The sequence below is a fragment of the Triticum urartu genome, chromosome 7A, assembly GCF_056163025.1.
Source record: "Triticum urartu cultivar PI428250 chromosome 7A, HENAU_Tu73, whole genome shotgun sequence".
Lineage (NCBI taxonomy): Eukaryota > Viridiplantae > Streptophyta > Magnoliopsida > Poales > Poaceae > Triticum > Triticum urartu.
In genome coordinates, this window is record NC_141879.1 from 63046686 (window position 1) to 63064987 (window position 18302).

The window sequence follows — 18302 nt, forward strand, 5'->3', positions numbered from 1 at the left end:
TTTCGTCTGCTACAAACAAAAAACGCTTTCCAGAATTTTGTACGTGGGCCGACCGTTGTGACCCAGCGAAGCCAGCCCACTTATTTTTCTGCCCAGGCAGCTGGGAAAATTCTATTTTCGCATAGGACAACAAATAATCGGAGCTTTGCACAGGATAAACCGACAATAGGCTGGCCTAGCTTTCTTTGTTTCTGTGTTTTACTTCTATTTTTATTCCCCTTCCCTTGTCTCTTTTTTCCCTTCCAAGTTTTTTTTCTTCTAGAATTTATTTCATAAATCCAAAATTTTCAGAAAACGTTCAGAATTAAAAAAACTCAAATTATAGAAAATGTTCAGAATTCCAACATTTTGTTGATATTTTGAAAAAAAATCGGAACTTGAAAAAGTTTCCCATTTTTTCAAAAAGTTTTATTTTTCAAAAATTGTTTCAGATTTCTAAAAACAAAATGGAATTTTAAAAAATGCTCAAATTTGGAAAACATTCTTTTTTTAGTGAAACTTTCACAATTCAAAATGAGGTTAAAAGGTACACATTTTCAAAAAATCCTATGAATTTTCAACACAAGTTCCCATGCTAAAAAAAATGTTCACAAATTCGAATAATGTTCGTGTTTTTGTCAAAGGATGGTGTTTTCCAAAAAGTTGGTGAATTTTAAAATATTTTCATTTTCTGATTTTTTTTCTCGTTTTCTAAAATTCAAAATAATGTTAAAAGATACGCATTTTTTAGAAATGTTATGAATTTTCAACACATGTTCCGGTGCTAAAAGATGTTCAAAAATTTAAATAATGTTCATGTTTTTACAAAAAAAGTTTGTGTTGTCAAACAATGATTGTGAATTTTAAAAGATATTTCTGTTTCAAATTTTGTTTGCGTTTTTTGAAAGTGTACATAATTTTCAAAAAACAGTCCAGGATTTAAAAAATGGTTCATGTTTGCTAATTCAGAAACTTCATACCTTAAAATCTCCCAGATTGAAAGGAAAAGTAGATTAAATAATTCACGAGCCTTCTCTGTCGTACGATGATGTAATAAAACTTTTAAATACCCTCTATCAATGAATGGAAAAGTAGCAGATTGATTACTTCACACCCGGCGAAACCGAGAAGCTAAATATTATTTTTTGCACGTGCACACAGGGTATTGCTTGCACATATAATTCTCAATAATTTTAAATGCATGATATTTTTTCTCCTGCTAATTTTTTTTTCACGTGCACCCACTTATTTCCCTGCCCACGCAGCTGGGAAACTCCTATTTGCCGCACCTGGCGACAGATAGTGGGAGGTTCGGACAGATAGCCCTAGACTGGGCCGTTCCGTTTACATTTTTTGTTTTCATTTTCTATTTAACATTTTATGTTCCTTTCTCTTTTTATTTCCTCTTTCCTCCTTCTTTTTTTCCTTTTTCATTTTGAATCTTATTTTTGTTTATTTTTGCATTTTTGATCAATTAATTTTTTTATGAAATGTTTATAATTTCAATTTCGTTCAAAATTTTGAAGAATGTTCAGAATTCCAAAATTTCATTCCCTTTTTAAAAATGTTCAGATATTAAAAAAATTGTCATTCTGAAATTTTTTGAAAACAGAAAAAATGTTTCTGTTTTACAAAATTGTTTTAGATTTTCACAAAAACATTGTATTTTAAAAAATGTTCCCAATTAAAAAAAAATCATATTTTAGTGAAATGTTCACGAATTCAACATAAAAATATTTTAAATAGCCCCATATTGCTCTTTACATACGGTCGTACAAATTTATAATCGTGTGTGAAACTACATGTAGTAATAAGATGTATGAAGTATGGATCTATTATTTCGGACAAAGGATGGATGTATTGGCACGTGAGCTAGCTGGAAAAGGACACTGAAATTTTTAAATGAAAAGTAATGTTCCCATTTTTTCAAAAAAATTGTATTTTCCAAAATTGTTCAATATTCTTAAAAAAATACATTTGAAAAGATGCTCCAAATTTGAAAAATATTCTTGCTTTAGAGGAATGCTCACAAATTCAAATAATATTCATGTGAAAAATTACACATTTTCTAAAATTGTTCTGAAAGGTAGACATGTTCCCATTTTTGAAAATTGTTTGATAATTCAAAAAATGCTCGTGTTCTTATAAAAGGTTCGTGTTTTTGAAAAATGTTTGTGAATTTTAGAAAATGTTCCCATTTCAAATTTTGTTTCTGTATTTCTTAAAATGTATGAAACTTCCAAAAAACAAATTGATGTTTTGAAAATTATTTGGGATTTCAAAATTTGTTAATGTTTCCAAAAATATTTGGCAATTCATAATAATTTTTATTTTTTAAGAAGTAAAAAAAGTAATTATATAATCTTTCAAATCTGACATTGTGGTATGTTCTTGAATATTTACGTTGTCCATTGGTTAGCAGGTGCTGCCATTGACTCGAAGAGAAAAGACCCGCCTCATTTTCATATTATTGAACTTCATGCCTTAAAATCCCCTCGAATGAATGAAAAAATAGATTGAATAATTCACGGACCTTCTCTGGCGTGCGATGGCCTAATAAAACTCTTAAATCCACTCGATCAATGAATGAAAAAATAGCGGATTGATTACTTCACATGCGGCGAAACCCAAAACCAAAATGTTCCTTCTTAACATGCACACAGGGTTTTTCTTGCACAGGTTTTTCCTCCCGTTGCAACGCACGGGCATATGTGCTAGTAATAATAATATAAAGCAATGTGATTTTCTCTGATTTTTTCATCCATTCACCACCGATTTTTTTTAATCCAATGTGGTACTTCACACGCGGCCCACCATCAATGCAATCACTTAAATCCCTATATAACATAGCTAGACAGGGGGTGACACACTCTATATAAGCCACCCCATAGCACATGGACAAGTGTTCGCAATCCATTGTAATACTCAGACACAAGATCGAGATGTAGGGTTGTTACCTCCACCACGAGGGGGCCGAACTCGTAAAATCTCCGTGTCACACCTACGCCACAACTAGATCTTGCCCTCGTTCATACCCCTACTCCTTACTGTCAGGATCGTTCCCACGACATGAGTGATAAATGCTTACGTGGCTTATGAATGATGTGTTATTTTTAACTTGCCTTCCTTTTTGAAATATTTTTCTCTTTCTTTTTAGACAAAGTGGTATGCGGTGTACAGAGGTAGGTGTCCAAGCGTCGACGATTCATGGTCCACATGCAATGAACAAGTACTTCGTTTCAAAGGCAACTCCTTTGATTTGTTCAATAGTAGAGATGAGGCATAGAATCATTACAACGATTATGTGCTATATGAGAAGAGAAATCATGAATTAGGCCATGGTGCAGGTAAGGTTATCGGGTTGAGTGGATTGAAGAACTTGATAATTCTCTTCCAGTTCGTTCTAATTGTGGTGTTGTTTTTATCATGTCATTGTATGTGAATATGCATTGGCCACTTTGTTGTTTAGTTAGAAGGCACTTGTGCTAAAGAACTACCTTGTGACTTCATATGAAGCTTGTGTGGACCATATATAATGCTTTTGTGAGTTTGTTGTTCATATGAAGCTTGTCTGGACCATATATCATGCTTTTGTGAGTTTGTTGTTATGTATGTGATCCTTATAGAGTATACAAATTGCTCTAAGTGGATATTACTGTTAACGAGGCTGATAATCCATTTTTGCCGAGAGCACCTCTCAACAAAGATACCTTTTCCAAGAAAAGCGCTGAGCACCTCTCGACAAAGATACCTTTTCCAAGAAAAGCGCTCGGCTTAGAGTGTAATTTCAGCAGTGAGTGCATGCTTGAGTAGAGGAGCTGGTCAATTCGAAGAAGGGATGGAAACGCAAAGTAAAGCTTCAGAGACTGGCCGCACCTGCTAATATATGAGTGGTTTGCCAAAAGCTGAACCATAGTGTGCCACTTGGCACTTCACCAAACATGACATGGCCTTTAAATAGTCTGGACGCTAGACATAACATGATTTCTAAACAGTTTGCACACTTGACCAATCATAACTAGTTAATTAGCTGGACATCTACGGCATGCTACTGGGATGGGGATGACAAACCGATGCAGTTGAACTCAGTTGCCATCGTACATCATATCATACTTTCTTGCCATGGGGGACCAACCAACAATAAACTGCACCGTGCAGAAACCAAGGTTGCAAGTACCATCACTTGTGAGGGATTTTTGGGGCTTGAATTCAACACAATCTGCACGACAAGTACCTGCCTCTGAGTAGGCTTCCACGGAAACTGTGAGCATTCCCTCATGTTCCACACAGACAACACCCCTTTGAAGGACAATACGACCGTCTGGATTCACTTGCAGACGTCCTTCTCCGGAATCAAGCAGCACAAAATCCTCATCTATGTCAGCAGTACGGGCAACCACACGACCTCTGTAATCAACAGGCCATGACCCTTTAATAACATCAGCGGAGATGAAAGTGGCTGCAACCGTTCTGGAAAGTAGCGCAGAGGTGATCTCTAGTGTGCAAAAATTACCAGCCCAAGGACGACGGGCAAGCTCACCATATTCTCCAAAACCATATCCATATTCAAACGCTCGATCCATCAATGTTTCATCTTCACACTCTGCTGTGCCCTTCACTTTTAGTTGAATCTCAAAGACAACAGGGTCGATCAACGCAATTGGGCGGCGCGGGCCAGTCAACTGCAAAAATGAATCCTGCAAGCATCATTTGTTACATATCCAAATTAGTACTTGACCACCCTATAAAGTCAGTTTCTTTTCACAATTACACAATGTTGTGACAACCACACCTGCCAGCACTCAGACACCCGCGTCTTTTTCCCTTTTTTGGATTTGAGATTGCTGTTCATGCCTGACTGACACTTGGGACACCTAAACGGCTTAATCCTAAATCAGATCCATGTGTCCATGCCTGAGCAACACAGGTACCACCACCTTGGATAAAACTGGGGTGGATTCAGCCTATGGTTGTGTGCTTACACTTTAATAGGTAGGGGACGCACAATAGGCACTTTGGTAGCTCATGTTTGAAATTATATACTGTTAAACAGTTGACAGAGTAGGATGTATTTATTCCAAAACATTATTTGTATTTTAAATTTGAAAATGAAACCCGATTAACAAGCGACCAAACATCTCCTCTGCACCCATATGTAGGCAGCCAAGAGGCTGCTTAGCATGGCCTTGTGTCTAGAGATACAGGTCAAGTCTGGATGAGGAAGATAACCTTACCTTAGTACGGAAAAGACACACAGGTGCAGAGGACAATACTAGATTATGTTAAGTTAGTAACGGCAGCATGAGAATTAAGAAGAAGAAAATTACCTGTTGAGTGAGAATTTGGGGGTCATCCCTTGTCTGGCTGAACAGAAGGTTGCGATTGCGATCCAAATTGTCTCGAGCGGCAATGAAGCCATATACCTCCACTGGCCACCTGATTCTCCACATTTCATTCTCCATGACTTTGATGGAGAAGATCTGCAAGAAGCCGAAGGGGCCAGCATGTGCTGGGATGGTTCCATATGTATAAAGTATGGGAGACACAAAGGCTGCAGCCAAACAAAGGGAAGGATACAAGTAATTAGCTCTTGTCACGTCTCTTAATTCAGGCCAAAAATATATAACTGACCAAAAAAGATCCCCTTTCTAGTTAATTATACTAAGTAGAACTCTAGAAGACAAAAATCAAGATACTCACAAGCAAAGCTTTAGGTAAGGAACAATGTAATGTACAGAAGCATAATAGAGTAAGAAGAAAAGAAGAGCATGAATCATATAAGTAGATTACTGTAGCCTTCGAAGGAGCCAAACTTGCGGCCCCAAGTGCATTCCCAGAAACGACGGTACGAAACCACATCTTCTTCCTCGTCCTTCAACATGTCCCTGTATGACCTGCCTAACCCAGCTTGCTTGGGAGTAAAGATTGTGTCGTTCTTTGCTTGTTTCTCGATCCCACCATGCATCGATTTTTGTACTTCTATAGCATCAAGCTGTTGATCAGTATCTCCAGCATGCTCATCACACCTGAAAGGGAACAAGCTCAATGAGTAAGATAGTAGTACAATTTTATCTTTATTAGAACTACATTAATATTGTTCTCAACGGTGATTCTGGTACGACAACTAATACATCTGTGAACAAAATTCAGCGCTCTCCCAACATACTATTCCACAATTCAGTTCTGTTTGAGATACCAATCAGGAACCAGCCATCGTAATATCGCCATTATATTGACACTTACTCGGCAATTGGTACAACAGGACAAGCCTAAAAGTAATGTCAGTGGTGAACACAGCGTGGAGACTAAACTTGGGGGCTTTCTTTCCCTGGACGGGCGGTGGCAATCAGGAGGAATGTTAGATCCAATTTCAAAGTGGCTGCTTGAAAGCTAGCCATTTCCCCATGCTTTTGCGTTAGATTTGATGGCGTATACAAGATTGAGCTGATTTGCAAACCAAGAAATACACCCGTAAGCTGCCGGTGATGGGGAAAAAGGATTTTTTTCCGCCCTAGAATGCTAAAAAGAGTTTTTTTTTAACGAGCGCGCAGGGGAATAGATCTAGTAGATAGAAAGCTCAAGGGGGGAGGGAAGGGGGATCTCACCCGGTTTCGCCGGAAGATGACTCAAGAGAGCTGGCCTTGCGCCGCCCTCGATGGCGTTGGGCCTCAAGCTCCTGCTTGGCGTGGGCCAGCTCGGAACGACCGTCTTTGTGCTGACGGCGATGATCCTCGGCGAACTCATGGGAAACAAAAGCTCGAAGCTGACAATCGCCGTGGGTGCATACGAAAAGGTAGCGATGGTCGCCCGCGGCGGGGCTAGCCATTGGGGAAGTTTTGGCTAGGGTTTCCTCCTCTCGTCTCGCTGCGGGCTGCGGCGGCTTAGTCTCTCGAGAGAATAGATTGGGGAAATTTTGTGGTGTGGGTCGGCTTCTACTGGTGCTCACTCTACTCTGGCAAAGCTTAAAAAAAAAACTCTACTCTGGCAAGTGTGGTTTTGTAGATCGGCGCCCGTTCGTTCGTTGCGCGTTTCACCACGAGCGGTTAGCACAGGAATGTGCTGGCTCAAAACGAACTACTGCTAATCATGTCTCTCCTCCGTTTCCAAATAAACTTTCCATACTTCTATAAAAAATACTTACAAATCAATGAGCATTCCTAAAACTAAGTGAACTGTGTGTAGTATGTTTTGAACTTCCAAGGTCACAACTTGTATTCCCTGCATTCCTAAATATATGTTTTTTTTAGATATTTCACTATTAGAATAAAACACGGAGCAAAATTAGTAAAACTTTACTCTAAAATATGTCTATATACATCCGAATGTAGTCTTCATAATGAAATCTCTAAACGAACTTATATGTAGGGCCATGGAGGTGCGATGGATCTCGATCCTTATCGGTGGGAGGGCTCCTGCTCCATTTTTAGATGTTTTTTTTTCAGGATTTGTGTCCTGTTTAGGAAGGTGAGCTGGCGGCAACTCCTTGAAGATGGAATAATGTCCTCCCCACCCAGCACCCGTCCGCGCGGTGCGTCTAGTGTCGTCGGAGGGCGTGCGAAGATGTGTCTCTAGCGGATCTTGCAGGATGCAGTCAGTGTTTGTTTTTCACGTTGGACCACTGAACGACCACTATCGTTGTTAGAACGAGCTGTCAGCTTTTTTCTACGGAACCAGCCTGGCCTCCTTCATGATAGCCATGAAGCCTTCATGCACGTGTCCATAAAAATCATCGCCCAAAGAGCTACATTCATCATCAATGAACTTTTGAATTGATCTAAAGCACATCAAATTGCACCGCCTTGCATGCATGACAAGAAACAACCTTGTCGTCCAACGGAAGGCCCGTCCGAAGATGAAGCGCCATCATCTATCATAGAAGGACTAGAAAAAACTAATCTAACTACAAGCCGGACAGAGGCACTAGGACTAAGGGCATCTTCATCTGGACTAAGACAAATTTGGCCCCTCAAACGTCCGTGGACGCGCCCGGACAGTGTCTGCCGTGTCCGTTTTAACTCCATAGTTATCCATCCGTGCAGTCATGTCCCTCACTTTTTTCCTTATACATCCCAGCACATGCATGTGATTGGTGAAGAAGGAGAGAAGGGAAGAAAAGAAATAATAAAGAAAGAAGAAAAATGCTCCGTGGTGGGCCAGATCCTATTTGACAGACGCAGAACAACTGACCGGACACACTTGGTCACTCCTAATACTCATCTCATATACGAGGGCAATGCGAGAAGTGTCGAACAGCCCGGGCAATTAAATAGACTTTGAAGGATACGATTGTATCAAATTTCTTCTACTCTCATGTCAGATTCGTCCGATCAATTTGAAGAGTCCGGACGTAGATATTCTCACCTTCCTGCCACCGGCTGCCTAATCGGCAGAATGAGGGGAGGTGTATCTATGAACTAGCGGAGGAGCGTGTGTGAAACGAAGGTTCGATCTAACCGGCACCATGGAAAGGGAAGAGATAGATCGATTCGGCTTCTACGATAACAGTAATAATGTATATAAGACAAGTAAAAACTGCACCAGAGCTCGAGAAAAAGGCGAAAACTTGAGGAGAAGCCAGGATAGAATTACGTGTGGTGAGGTTCACGCAGATCCTCCTCCATGTTCCTCGCTCCGGAACCAAGGTCCGGTTTTTCCTTTCTTCCCTGCGAGAACAAGAGCCGCGCAGACAGGGCAGCAAACGTGAGGGCTGCCGGCGTTAATAGTACTCCGTATATGTGTACATATATACACATATATAATATGCATCGGCATCGATATAGGAATCCTTATGCTTCCAAATTCGGAGTCGATCGTCCAGGAGCTAGTAGTAAAACACAATTCAAATTCCTTCCAAAGTCGGACTCGATCGTCAAGGAACTCCAACGCATCCGCCCGTGGGATGGTTCCATATGTATAAAGTGTGGGATTCAGTAAGGCTGCAGCCAAACAAAGGGGAAGATGCAAGTAATTAGCTCTTGTCACGTCTCTTAATTCAGGCCAAAAATATAAAACTGACCAAAAAAGATCCCCTTTCTAGTTAATTACTCTACTAAGCAAGCTTTAGGTAAGGAACAATGTAATCTACCCAAGACATAATAGAGTAAGAAGAAAAGAAGAGCATCAGTTATATAAGTAGATTACTGTAGTCTTCGAAGGAACCACACTTGCCGCCCCAAGTGTACTCCCAAAAACGACGGTATGAAACCACATTTCCTTCCTCGTCCGTCAACATCTCCCTGTATGATCTGCCTAACCCAGTTTGCTTGGGACTAAAGATTGTGTCGTTCGTTGCTTTTTTCTGAATCCCACCACATATCGACATTTGTATTTCTGTAGCATCAAGTTGTTGATCTGAGAATGAATCAACTAGCTCTTGTATGCGTTGATAGTGGCTGAGCAGTATGTCCGACATGTTCATCACACCGAAAAGGGAACAAGCTCCATGAGCAAGATATTTTTTCTTTACAACTACATACTAGTGCTCTATATTACTCTCGATGGTGATTCTGGTCTAACTACTAGTACATCTATGAAGAAATTAAGTGCTCTCCCATCACATTATTCTACAGTTCTGTTTGAGATACCAATCAGGAAGTAGCCATCATAACATCACCAATATATTGACACTTGCTCCACAATTAGTACAACAGGGCAAGCCTACGACCAATGTCAATGGTGATCACAGTGTTAGAGGCAATGGTTTAGTAATGGCGTGCCTCCGTGAGACGTTCTTGTAACCTTGATTTGTTGCAATTTAAGCGCACCAGCACACAAGCTGAGCATCCGACGAACTAGCTGAGCTCGTTTCCACAAATCACAACCGCTACTACAACAACGGAGACCACATACTCATGCCAGAAAGCAGTGGAAAATGAGGCAGAGAGACGCGGCGGGGTGGGGAAGGAAGGAAGAAAGGGGAGGGAGAGGAGATGGGGGGTGTTACAGCTCGCTAGCCGCGGCGTCCTCGTCGTTGGTTGCTTGCACGACGGTCAGGCTGCTCCTCGCGCCCGCCCCCGCCTCCGCCGATTCCATTCAGGCGGTGCGCGGATCGGCGAATTGGTCGGACGCCGGCGGCAGGGCGAGTCAGGGACTGGGCGCGGGGATGGGAGGGGAGAGCCAATGCGGTGCACACGGGGGGCGACATGGACCGGAGGAAGGGGAAACACGGGGACTGGTGGAGACGGGGCCTCGACCTAGCCTCCTGGCGGATGGGAAGTTGGCCCCAAGGTTTTGCCCGTGTGCAGCCCAAACAACTACACGGGCCTCTGGACCAGAAATCTTCTCCATTCTATGAAGTATGGAAATTTATATATATTCACCTGAAAAAGTCTATGAAGTATGGATATATGGCACGCTGTATGTGCGGAACCGCGGATGAAATGAAAGTTTAGTGTTTGAGGAACAACCGCCGCCACCGGGATAACTTCAGCCCCTTCGCCTTCAACTATCATCTTAGCGTTGAGAGGTGAGAGATCTCATATCGTCTAGAATTTTATGGTCTTCGTCAGCATAATGGTGGTTGTGGGTTGTGGTCTTCGTTAGCATCTAAAGCATGGAGGGCGATGTTGAAAAAGGTCATCATGGTGTACCTGGTGCCATGAAGGTCACATGTTGTCTCAGTGTTGCCCCGAGGATGTCGGCGAACGGGTAGGTGAAAATCTCTAGCATTATCTTTGGCCTCGCCTTGCTGATGATGAAATTATTCTAAGAGGATAAAAATAAGAAATAGGATAATGGACGGTCCGTGCATGTCGATAATTTCACTCACCCTTCTCTGAACAATTGGATGGGGACGAAGTGGAGAGCGACATCGTCAATGGCCGCCTTGACCAGCGACATCATCAACGCCGCACCATGTCGAGCCCTATCATCACCAGTTCACCAACACTATCATCACCACCACCGGCAGAGACATATTGCTCTTCTTTGCTCACTCACGTACTCTCGCTCGACCTACGTGAATAAGGGTGACGGCATTGGTGGGTGAAATCCACGCTAGCAACTCTCCGCTTTGTCGCCCACCGTCCTCGCATCGATATTTGTATTTCTGTAGCATCAAGCTGTTGATCTGACAATGAATCAACAAGTTCTTGTACTGCTTGCGCTGATGGTGGCTGAGCAGTATCTCCGACATGTTCATCACACCTGAAAGGGAACAAGCTCTATGAGCAAGATATTTTATCTTTAGAACTACATACTAGTGCTCTATATTACTCTCAGTGGTGACTCTGGTCTGACTACTAGTACATCTATGAAGAAAATTAAGTGCTCTCCCAACACATTATTCCACAATTCTGTTTGAGATACCAATCAGGAACTAGGCATCATAACATCACCAATATATTGACACTCGCTCCACAATTAGTACAACACAACAAGCCTAAGACCAATGTCAGTGGTGCTCACATTGTTAGAGGCAATGGTTTAGGAATGGCGTGCCTGCATGAAATGTTATCGTAACCTCGATCTGTTGCAATTTAAGCGCACTAGCACACAAACTGAGCATCCGATGAACTAGCTGAGCTTGTTTCCACAAATCACAGTCGCTGCTACAGCAACGGAGAACACATACTCATGTCGGTAAGGAGTGGAAAATGAGGCGGAGAGACGTGGCGGGGTGGGGAAGGAAGGAAGGAAGGGGAGGGAGAGGAGATGGGGGCGTTATAGCTTGCCCGCCGCGGCGTCCTCATCGTTGGTGGCTTGCACGGTGGCCGGGCTGCTCCTCGCGCCCGTGATGTCTACTACACAACCTTCTTTTTGTAGACATTGTTGGGCCTCCAAGTGCAGAGGTTTGTAGGACAGTAGCAAATTTTCCTCAAGTGGATGGCCTAAGGTTTATCAATCCGTGGGAGGCGTAGGATGAAGATGGTCTCTCTCAAGCAACCCTGCAGCCAAATAACAAAGGGTCTCTGGTGTCCCCAACACACCCAATACAATGGTAAATTGTATAGGTGCACTAGTCCGGCGAAGAGATGATGATACAAGTGCAATATGGATGGTAGATAAACGTTTTCGTAATCTGAAAATAGAAAAACAGCAAGGTAGCAAGTGATAAAAGTGAGCGTAAACGGTATTGCAATGCTAGGAGACAAGGCCTAGGGTTCATACTTTCACTAGTGCAAGTTCTCTCAACAATAATAACACAATCAAATCATATAACTATCCCTCAACATGCAACAAAGAGTCACTCCAAAGTCACTAATAGCGGAGAACAAACGAAGAGATTATTGTAGGGTACGAAACCACCTCAAAGTTATTCTTTCCGATCAATCTATTGGGCTATTCCTATAAGTGTCACAAACAGCCCTAGAGTTCGTAGTAAAATAACACCTTAAGACACACATCAACCAAGACCCTAATGTCACCTAGATACCCCAATATCACCTCAAGTATCCGCGGGTATGATTATATGATATGCATCACACAATCTCAGATTCATCTATTCAACCAACACAAAGAACTTCAAAGAGTGCCCCAAAGTTTCTACCGGAGAGTCAAGACAAAAACGTGTGCCAACCCCTATGCATAAGTTCACGAGGTCAAGGAACTCACAAGTTGATCACCAAAACATACATCAAGCGGATCACGTGATACCCCATTGTCACCACAGATACGCAAATGCAAGACATACATCAAGTGTTCTCAAATCCTTAAAGACTCAATCCGATAAGATAACTTCAAAGGGAAAACTCAATCCATTACAAGAGAGTAGAGGGGGAGAAGAAACATCATAAGATCCAACTATAATAGCAAAGCTCGCGATACATTAAGATCGTATCACCTCAAGAACACAAGAGAGAGAGAGATCAAACACATAGCTACTGGTACATACCCTCAGCCCCGGGGGTGAACTACTCCCTCCTCGTCATGGAGAGCACCGGGATGATGAAGATGGCCACCGGAGAGGGACTCCCCCCTCCAGCAGGGTGCCGGAACGGGTCTAGATTGGTTTTCGGTGGCTACGGAGGCTTGCGGCGGCGGAACTCTCCATGTATTATGTTCCCCGATGTTTTTACGGTATATGGGCATATATAGGCGAAAGAAGTAGGTCAGGGGAGCCACGAGGGGCCCATGAGGGTGGGGGGTGCGCCCAGGGGGGTAGGGCGCGCCTCCCTGCCTCGTGGCTTCCTCGAAGCTTTCCTGACGTCTACTCCAAGTCTCCTGGATTGCTTCCATTCCAAAAATAACTCTCCCGAAGGTTTCATTCCGTTTGGACTCCGTTTGGTATTCCTTTTCTTCGGAACACTTAAATAGGCAAGAAAACAACAATTTGGGCTGGGCCTCCGGTTAATAGGTTAGTCCCAAAAATAATATAAAAGTGTTTAGTAAAGCCCATAAACATCCAAAACAGATAATATAGTAGCATGAACACTTCATAAATTATAGATACGTTGGAGACGTATCAGCCCGCCCCCTCCTCCGCCGGCTCCATTCAAGCGGTGCGCGGGTCGGAGAATCGGTTAGACGCCGGCGGCAGGGCGAGTCGGGGACTGGGCGCGGGGATGGGAGTGGAGAGCCAGTGCGGTGCGCACGGGAGGCGACAGGAGCAGGAGGAAGGGGAAACACGAGGACTAGCGGAGATGGGCCCCCGACCTAGCCTCCTGACACATGTGAAGTTGGCCCGAAGGTTTTGCCCGTGTGCAGCCCAAACAACTACACAGGCCTCTGGACCACAAATCTTCTCCCTTCTATGATGTATGTATATATATATATATATTCACCTAAAAAAGTCTATGAAGTATGGACATAGGGCACGCTGTATGTGCGGAACCGCAGGTGAAATGAAAGTTTAGTGTTTGAGGAACAACCGCCACCACCGGGATAACTTCAGCCCCTTCGCTTTCAACTATCATCTTAGCGTTGAGAGGTGAGAGATCTCATATCGTCTAGAATTTTATGGTCTTCGTCAGCATAGTGGTGGTTGTGGGTTGTGGTCTTCTTCAGCAGCTAAAGCATGGAGGGCGATGTTGAAGAAGGTCATCGTGGTGTACCCGGTGCCATGAAAGTCCCATATTGTCTCAGTGTTGCCTTGAGGATGTCGGTGAACGGGTAGGTGAAAATCTCTAGCATTATCTTTGGCCTCGCCTTGCTGATGATGAAATTATTCTAAGATGAGAAAAATAATAAATAGGATAATGGACGGTCCGTGCATGTCTATAATGTCACTCACCCTTGTCTGAACAATTGGATGGGACGAAGTGGACAGCGAAGGTGAGCCCATGGAGGGTGACAAGCACAAGTTGGTCAAGACCATCGTCAATGGCCTCCTTGACAAGCGACATCATCAACGCCGCACATTTCAAGCCCTATCATCACCAGTTCACCAGCACTATCATCACCACCACCTGCAGAAACATATTGCTCCTCTTTGCTCACTCACGTACTCTCGCTCGACCTACATGAATACGGGTGACGGCATTGGTGGGTGAGATCCATGCTAGCAACTCTCCACTTTGTCGCCCAACGCCCTTGCATCGACATTTGTATTTCTGTAGCATCAAGTTGTTGATCTAACAATGATTCAACAAGTACTTGTAGTGCTTGCGCTGATGGTGGCTGAGCAGTATCTCTGACATGTTCATCACACCTGAAAGGGAACAAGCTCCATGAGCAAGATATTTTATCTTTAGAACTACATACTAGTGCTCTATATTACTCTCAATGGTGATTCTGATCTGACTACCAGTACATCTATGAAGAAAATTAAGTGCTCTCCCAACACATTATTCCACAGTTCTATTTGAGATACCAATCAGGAACTAGCCATCATAACATCACCAATATATTGATACTTGCTCCACAATTAGTACAACACGACAAGCATAAGACCAATGTCAGTGGTGCTCACATTGTTAGAGGCAATGGTTTAGGAATAGCGTGCCTGCATGAAACGTTATCATAACCTCGATCTGTTGCAATTTAAGCGCACCAGCACACAAACTGAGCATCCGACGAACTAGCTGAGCTTGTTTCCACAAATCACAATCTCTGCTACAGCAACGGAGAACACATACTCATGCCGGTAAGGAGTGGAAAATGAGGTGAAGAGACGCGGCGGGGTGGGGAAGGAAGGAAGGAAGGGGAGGGAGAGGAGATGGGGGCGTTATAGCTTGCCCGCCGCGGCGTCCTCGTCGTTGGTAGCTTGCACGGCGGCCGGGCTGCTGCTCGCGCCCGCCCCCTCCTCTGCCGGCTCCATTCAGGCGGTGCGCGGATCAGAGAATCGGTCATACGCTGGCGGCAGGGCGAGTCGGGGACTGGGTGCGGGGATGGGAGTGGAGAGCCAGTGCGATGCGCACGGGAGGCGACATGAGCTGGAGGAAGGGGAAACACGAGGACTGGCGGAGATGGGCCCCCGACCTAGCCTCCTAACGCATGTGAAGTTGGTCTGAAGGTTTTTCCCGTGTGCAGCCCAAACAACTACACAGGCCTCTGGACCACAAATCTTCTCCCTTCTATGATGTATGGACATAGGGCATGCTGTATGTGTAGAACCGCGGGTGAAATGAAAGTTTAGTGTTTGAGGAACAACCGCCGCCACCGGGATAACTTCAGCCCCTTCGCCTTCAAATATCATCTTAGCGTTGAGAGGTGAGAGACCTCATATCGTCTAGAATGTTATGGTCTTCGTCAGCGTAGTGGTGGTTGTGGGTTGTGATCTTCATTAGCAGCTAAAGCATGGAGGGCGATGTTGAAGAAGGTCATCGTGGTGTACCCGGTGCCATGAAAGTCCCATGTTGTCTCAGTGTTGCCCCGAGGATGTTGGCGAACGGGTAGGTGAAAATATCTAGCATTATCTTTGGCCTCGCCTTGCTGATGATGAAATTATTCTAAGATGAGAAAAATAATAAGTAGGATAATGGACGATCCGTGCATGTCTATAATGTCACTCACCCTTCTCTGAACAATTGGATGGGGACGAAGTGGAGAGCGAAGGTGAGCCCATGGAGGGTGACAAGCACAAGTTGGTCAAGACCATCGTCAATGGCCGCCTTGACCAGCGACATCATCAACCCCGCACATTTCAAGCCCTATCATCACCAGTTCACCAGCACTATCATCACCACCACCCGCAGAAACATATTGCTCCTCTTTGCTCACTCACGTACTCTCGCTCGACCTACATGAATAAGGGTGACGACATTGGTGGGTGAGATCCATGGTAGCAACTCTCCACTTTGTCGCCCACCGCCCTCGCATCGAAATTTGTATTTCTGTAGCATCAAGTTGTTGATTTGACAATGAATCAACAAGTTCTTGTACTGCTTGCGCTGATGGTGGCTGAGCAGTATCTCCGACATGTTCATCACACCTGAAAGGGAACAAGCTCCATGAGCAAGATATTTTATCTTTGGAACTACATACTAGTGCTATATATTACTCTCGATGGTCATTCTTGTCTGACTACTAGTACATCTATGAAGAAAATTAAGTGCTCTCCCAACACATTTTCCATAGTTTTGTTTGAGATACCTATAAGGAACTAGCCATCATAACAACACCAATATATTGACACTTGCTCCACAATTAGTACAACACGACAAGCCTAAGAATAATGTTAATGGTGCTCACATTGTTAGAGGCAATGGTTTAGGAATGGCGTGCCTGCGTGAAACGTTCTCGTAACCTCGATATGTTGCAATTTAAGCGCACCAACACACAAGCTGAGCATCCGACGAACTAGCCGAGCTCGTTTCCACAAATCCCAGCCGCTGGTGGAGACGAGCCCCCGACCTAGCCTCCTGACGGATGTGAACTTGGCCCGAAGGTTTTGCCCGTGTGGAGCACAAACAACTACACATGCCTCTGGACCAAAAATCTTCCCCCCTCATAAGTATGGACATATTCACCTAAAAAAATTCTATGAAGTATGGAGATAAGGCATGTTGTATCTGCGGACCAGTATAGCTGAGCTCGTTTCCACAAATCACAACCGCTGCTACAGCAATAGAGAACACATACTCATGCCGGTAAGCAGTGGAAAATGAGGCGAAGAGACGCAGCGGGGTGGGGAAGGAAGGAAGGGGAGGGAGAGGAGATGGGGGCCGTTACATCTTGCTAACTGTGGCGTCCTCGTCGTTGGTCGCTTGCATGGAGGCCGGGCTGCTCCTCGTGCCCGCCCCTGCCTCCGCCCGCACCATTCAGGCGATGCGTGGATCGAAGAAATGGTCGGACACCGGCGGCAGGGCGAGTCGGGGACTGGGCGCGGGGATGGGAGGGGAGAGCCAGTACGGTGTGCACGAGAGGCGATAGGGGTTGGTGGAAGGGGAAACACGGGGACTGGTGGAGATGGGCCCCCGACCTAGCCTCATGAGAGATGTGAACTTGGCCCGAAGGTTTTGCTCGTGTGCAGCCCAAACAACTACACATGCCTCTGGACCAGAAATCTTCCCCCTTCATAAGTATGGACATATTCACCTAAAAAAAGTCTATGAAGTATGGACATATGGCACGTTGTATGTGCGGACCAGCATAGCTGAGCTCGTTTCCACAAATCACAACCGCTACTACAGCAACAGATAACACATACTCATGCCGGTAAGCAGTGGAAAATGAGGCGAAGAGACACGGTGGGGTGGGGAAGGAAGGAAGGGGAGGGAGAGGAGATGGGGGCATTACAGCTTGCTAGCCACGGCGTCCTCGTCGTTGGTGGTTTGCACGGAGTCCGGGCTGCTCCTCGCGCCCGCCCCCGCCTCCGCCCGCTCCATTCACGCGGTGCGTGGATCGGAGAATCGGTCGGACACCAGCGGCAGGGCGAGTCGGGGACTAGGCGCGGGGATGGGAGGGGAGAGCCAGTACGGTGCGCACGGGAGGCAACAGGGGTAGGGGAAGGGGAAACATGGGGACTGGTGGAGATGGGCCCCCGACCTAGCCTCCTGACAGATGTGAACTTGGCCCGAAGGTTATGCCCGTGTGCAGCCCAAACAACTACATATGCCTCTGGACCAGAAATCTTTCCCCTTCATAAGTATGGACATATTCACCTAAAAGAAGTCTACGAAGTATGGACATATGGCACGTTGTATGTGCGGACCAGCATAGCTGAGCTCGTTTCCACAAATCACAACCGCTACTATAGCAACGGAGAACACATACTCATGCCGGTAAGCAGTGGAAAATGAGGCGAAGAGACGCGGCGGGGTGGGGAAGGAAGGAAGGGGAAGGAGAGGAGATGGGGGCATTACAGCTTGCTAGCCGCGGCGTCCTCATCGTTGGTGGCTACTCCTCGCGCCCACCCCCGCCTCCGCCTGCTCCATTCAGGCGATGCGCTGATCGGAGAATCAGTGGGACGCCGGTGGTAGGGCGAGTCGGGGACTGGGCGCGGG

At 44.8% G+C, this 18302-nt stretch overlaps 1 protein-coding gene across 1 annotated transcript; it reads right to left on the reverse strand.

Moving 5' to 3' along the window:
* Window positions 1–3831: 3831 nt before the first annotated feature.
* On the reverse strand, window positions 3832–6931 carry LOC125519798 (uncharacterized). Its single transcript, XM_048684566.2, has 4 exons — window positions 6585–6931; window positions 5770–6005; window positions 5307–5530; window positions 3832–4676 (listed from the first exon to the last, which is right to left on the reverse strand). Exons 1-4 carry the CDS (start codon window positions 6803–6805, stop codon window positions 4065–4067), a joined length of 1293 nt encoding a protein of 430 aa, XP_048540523.1. The 5' UTR covers window positions 6806–6931; the 3' UTR covers window positions 3832–4064.
* Window positions 6932–18302: the final 11371 nt, after the last annotated feature.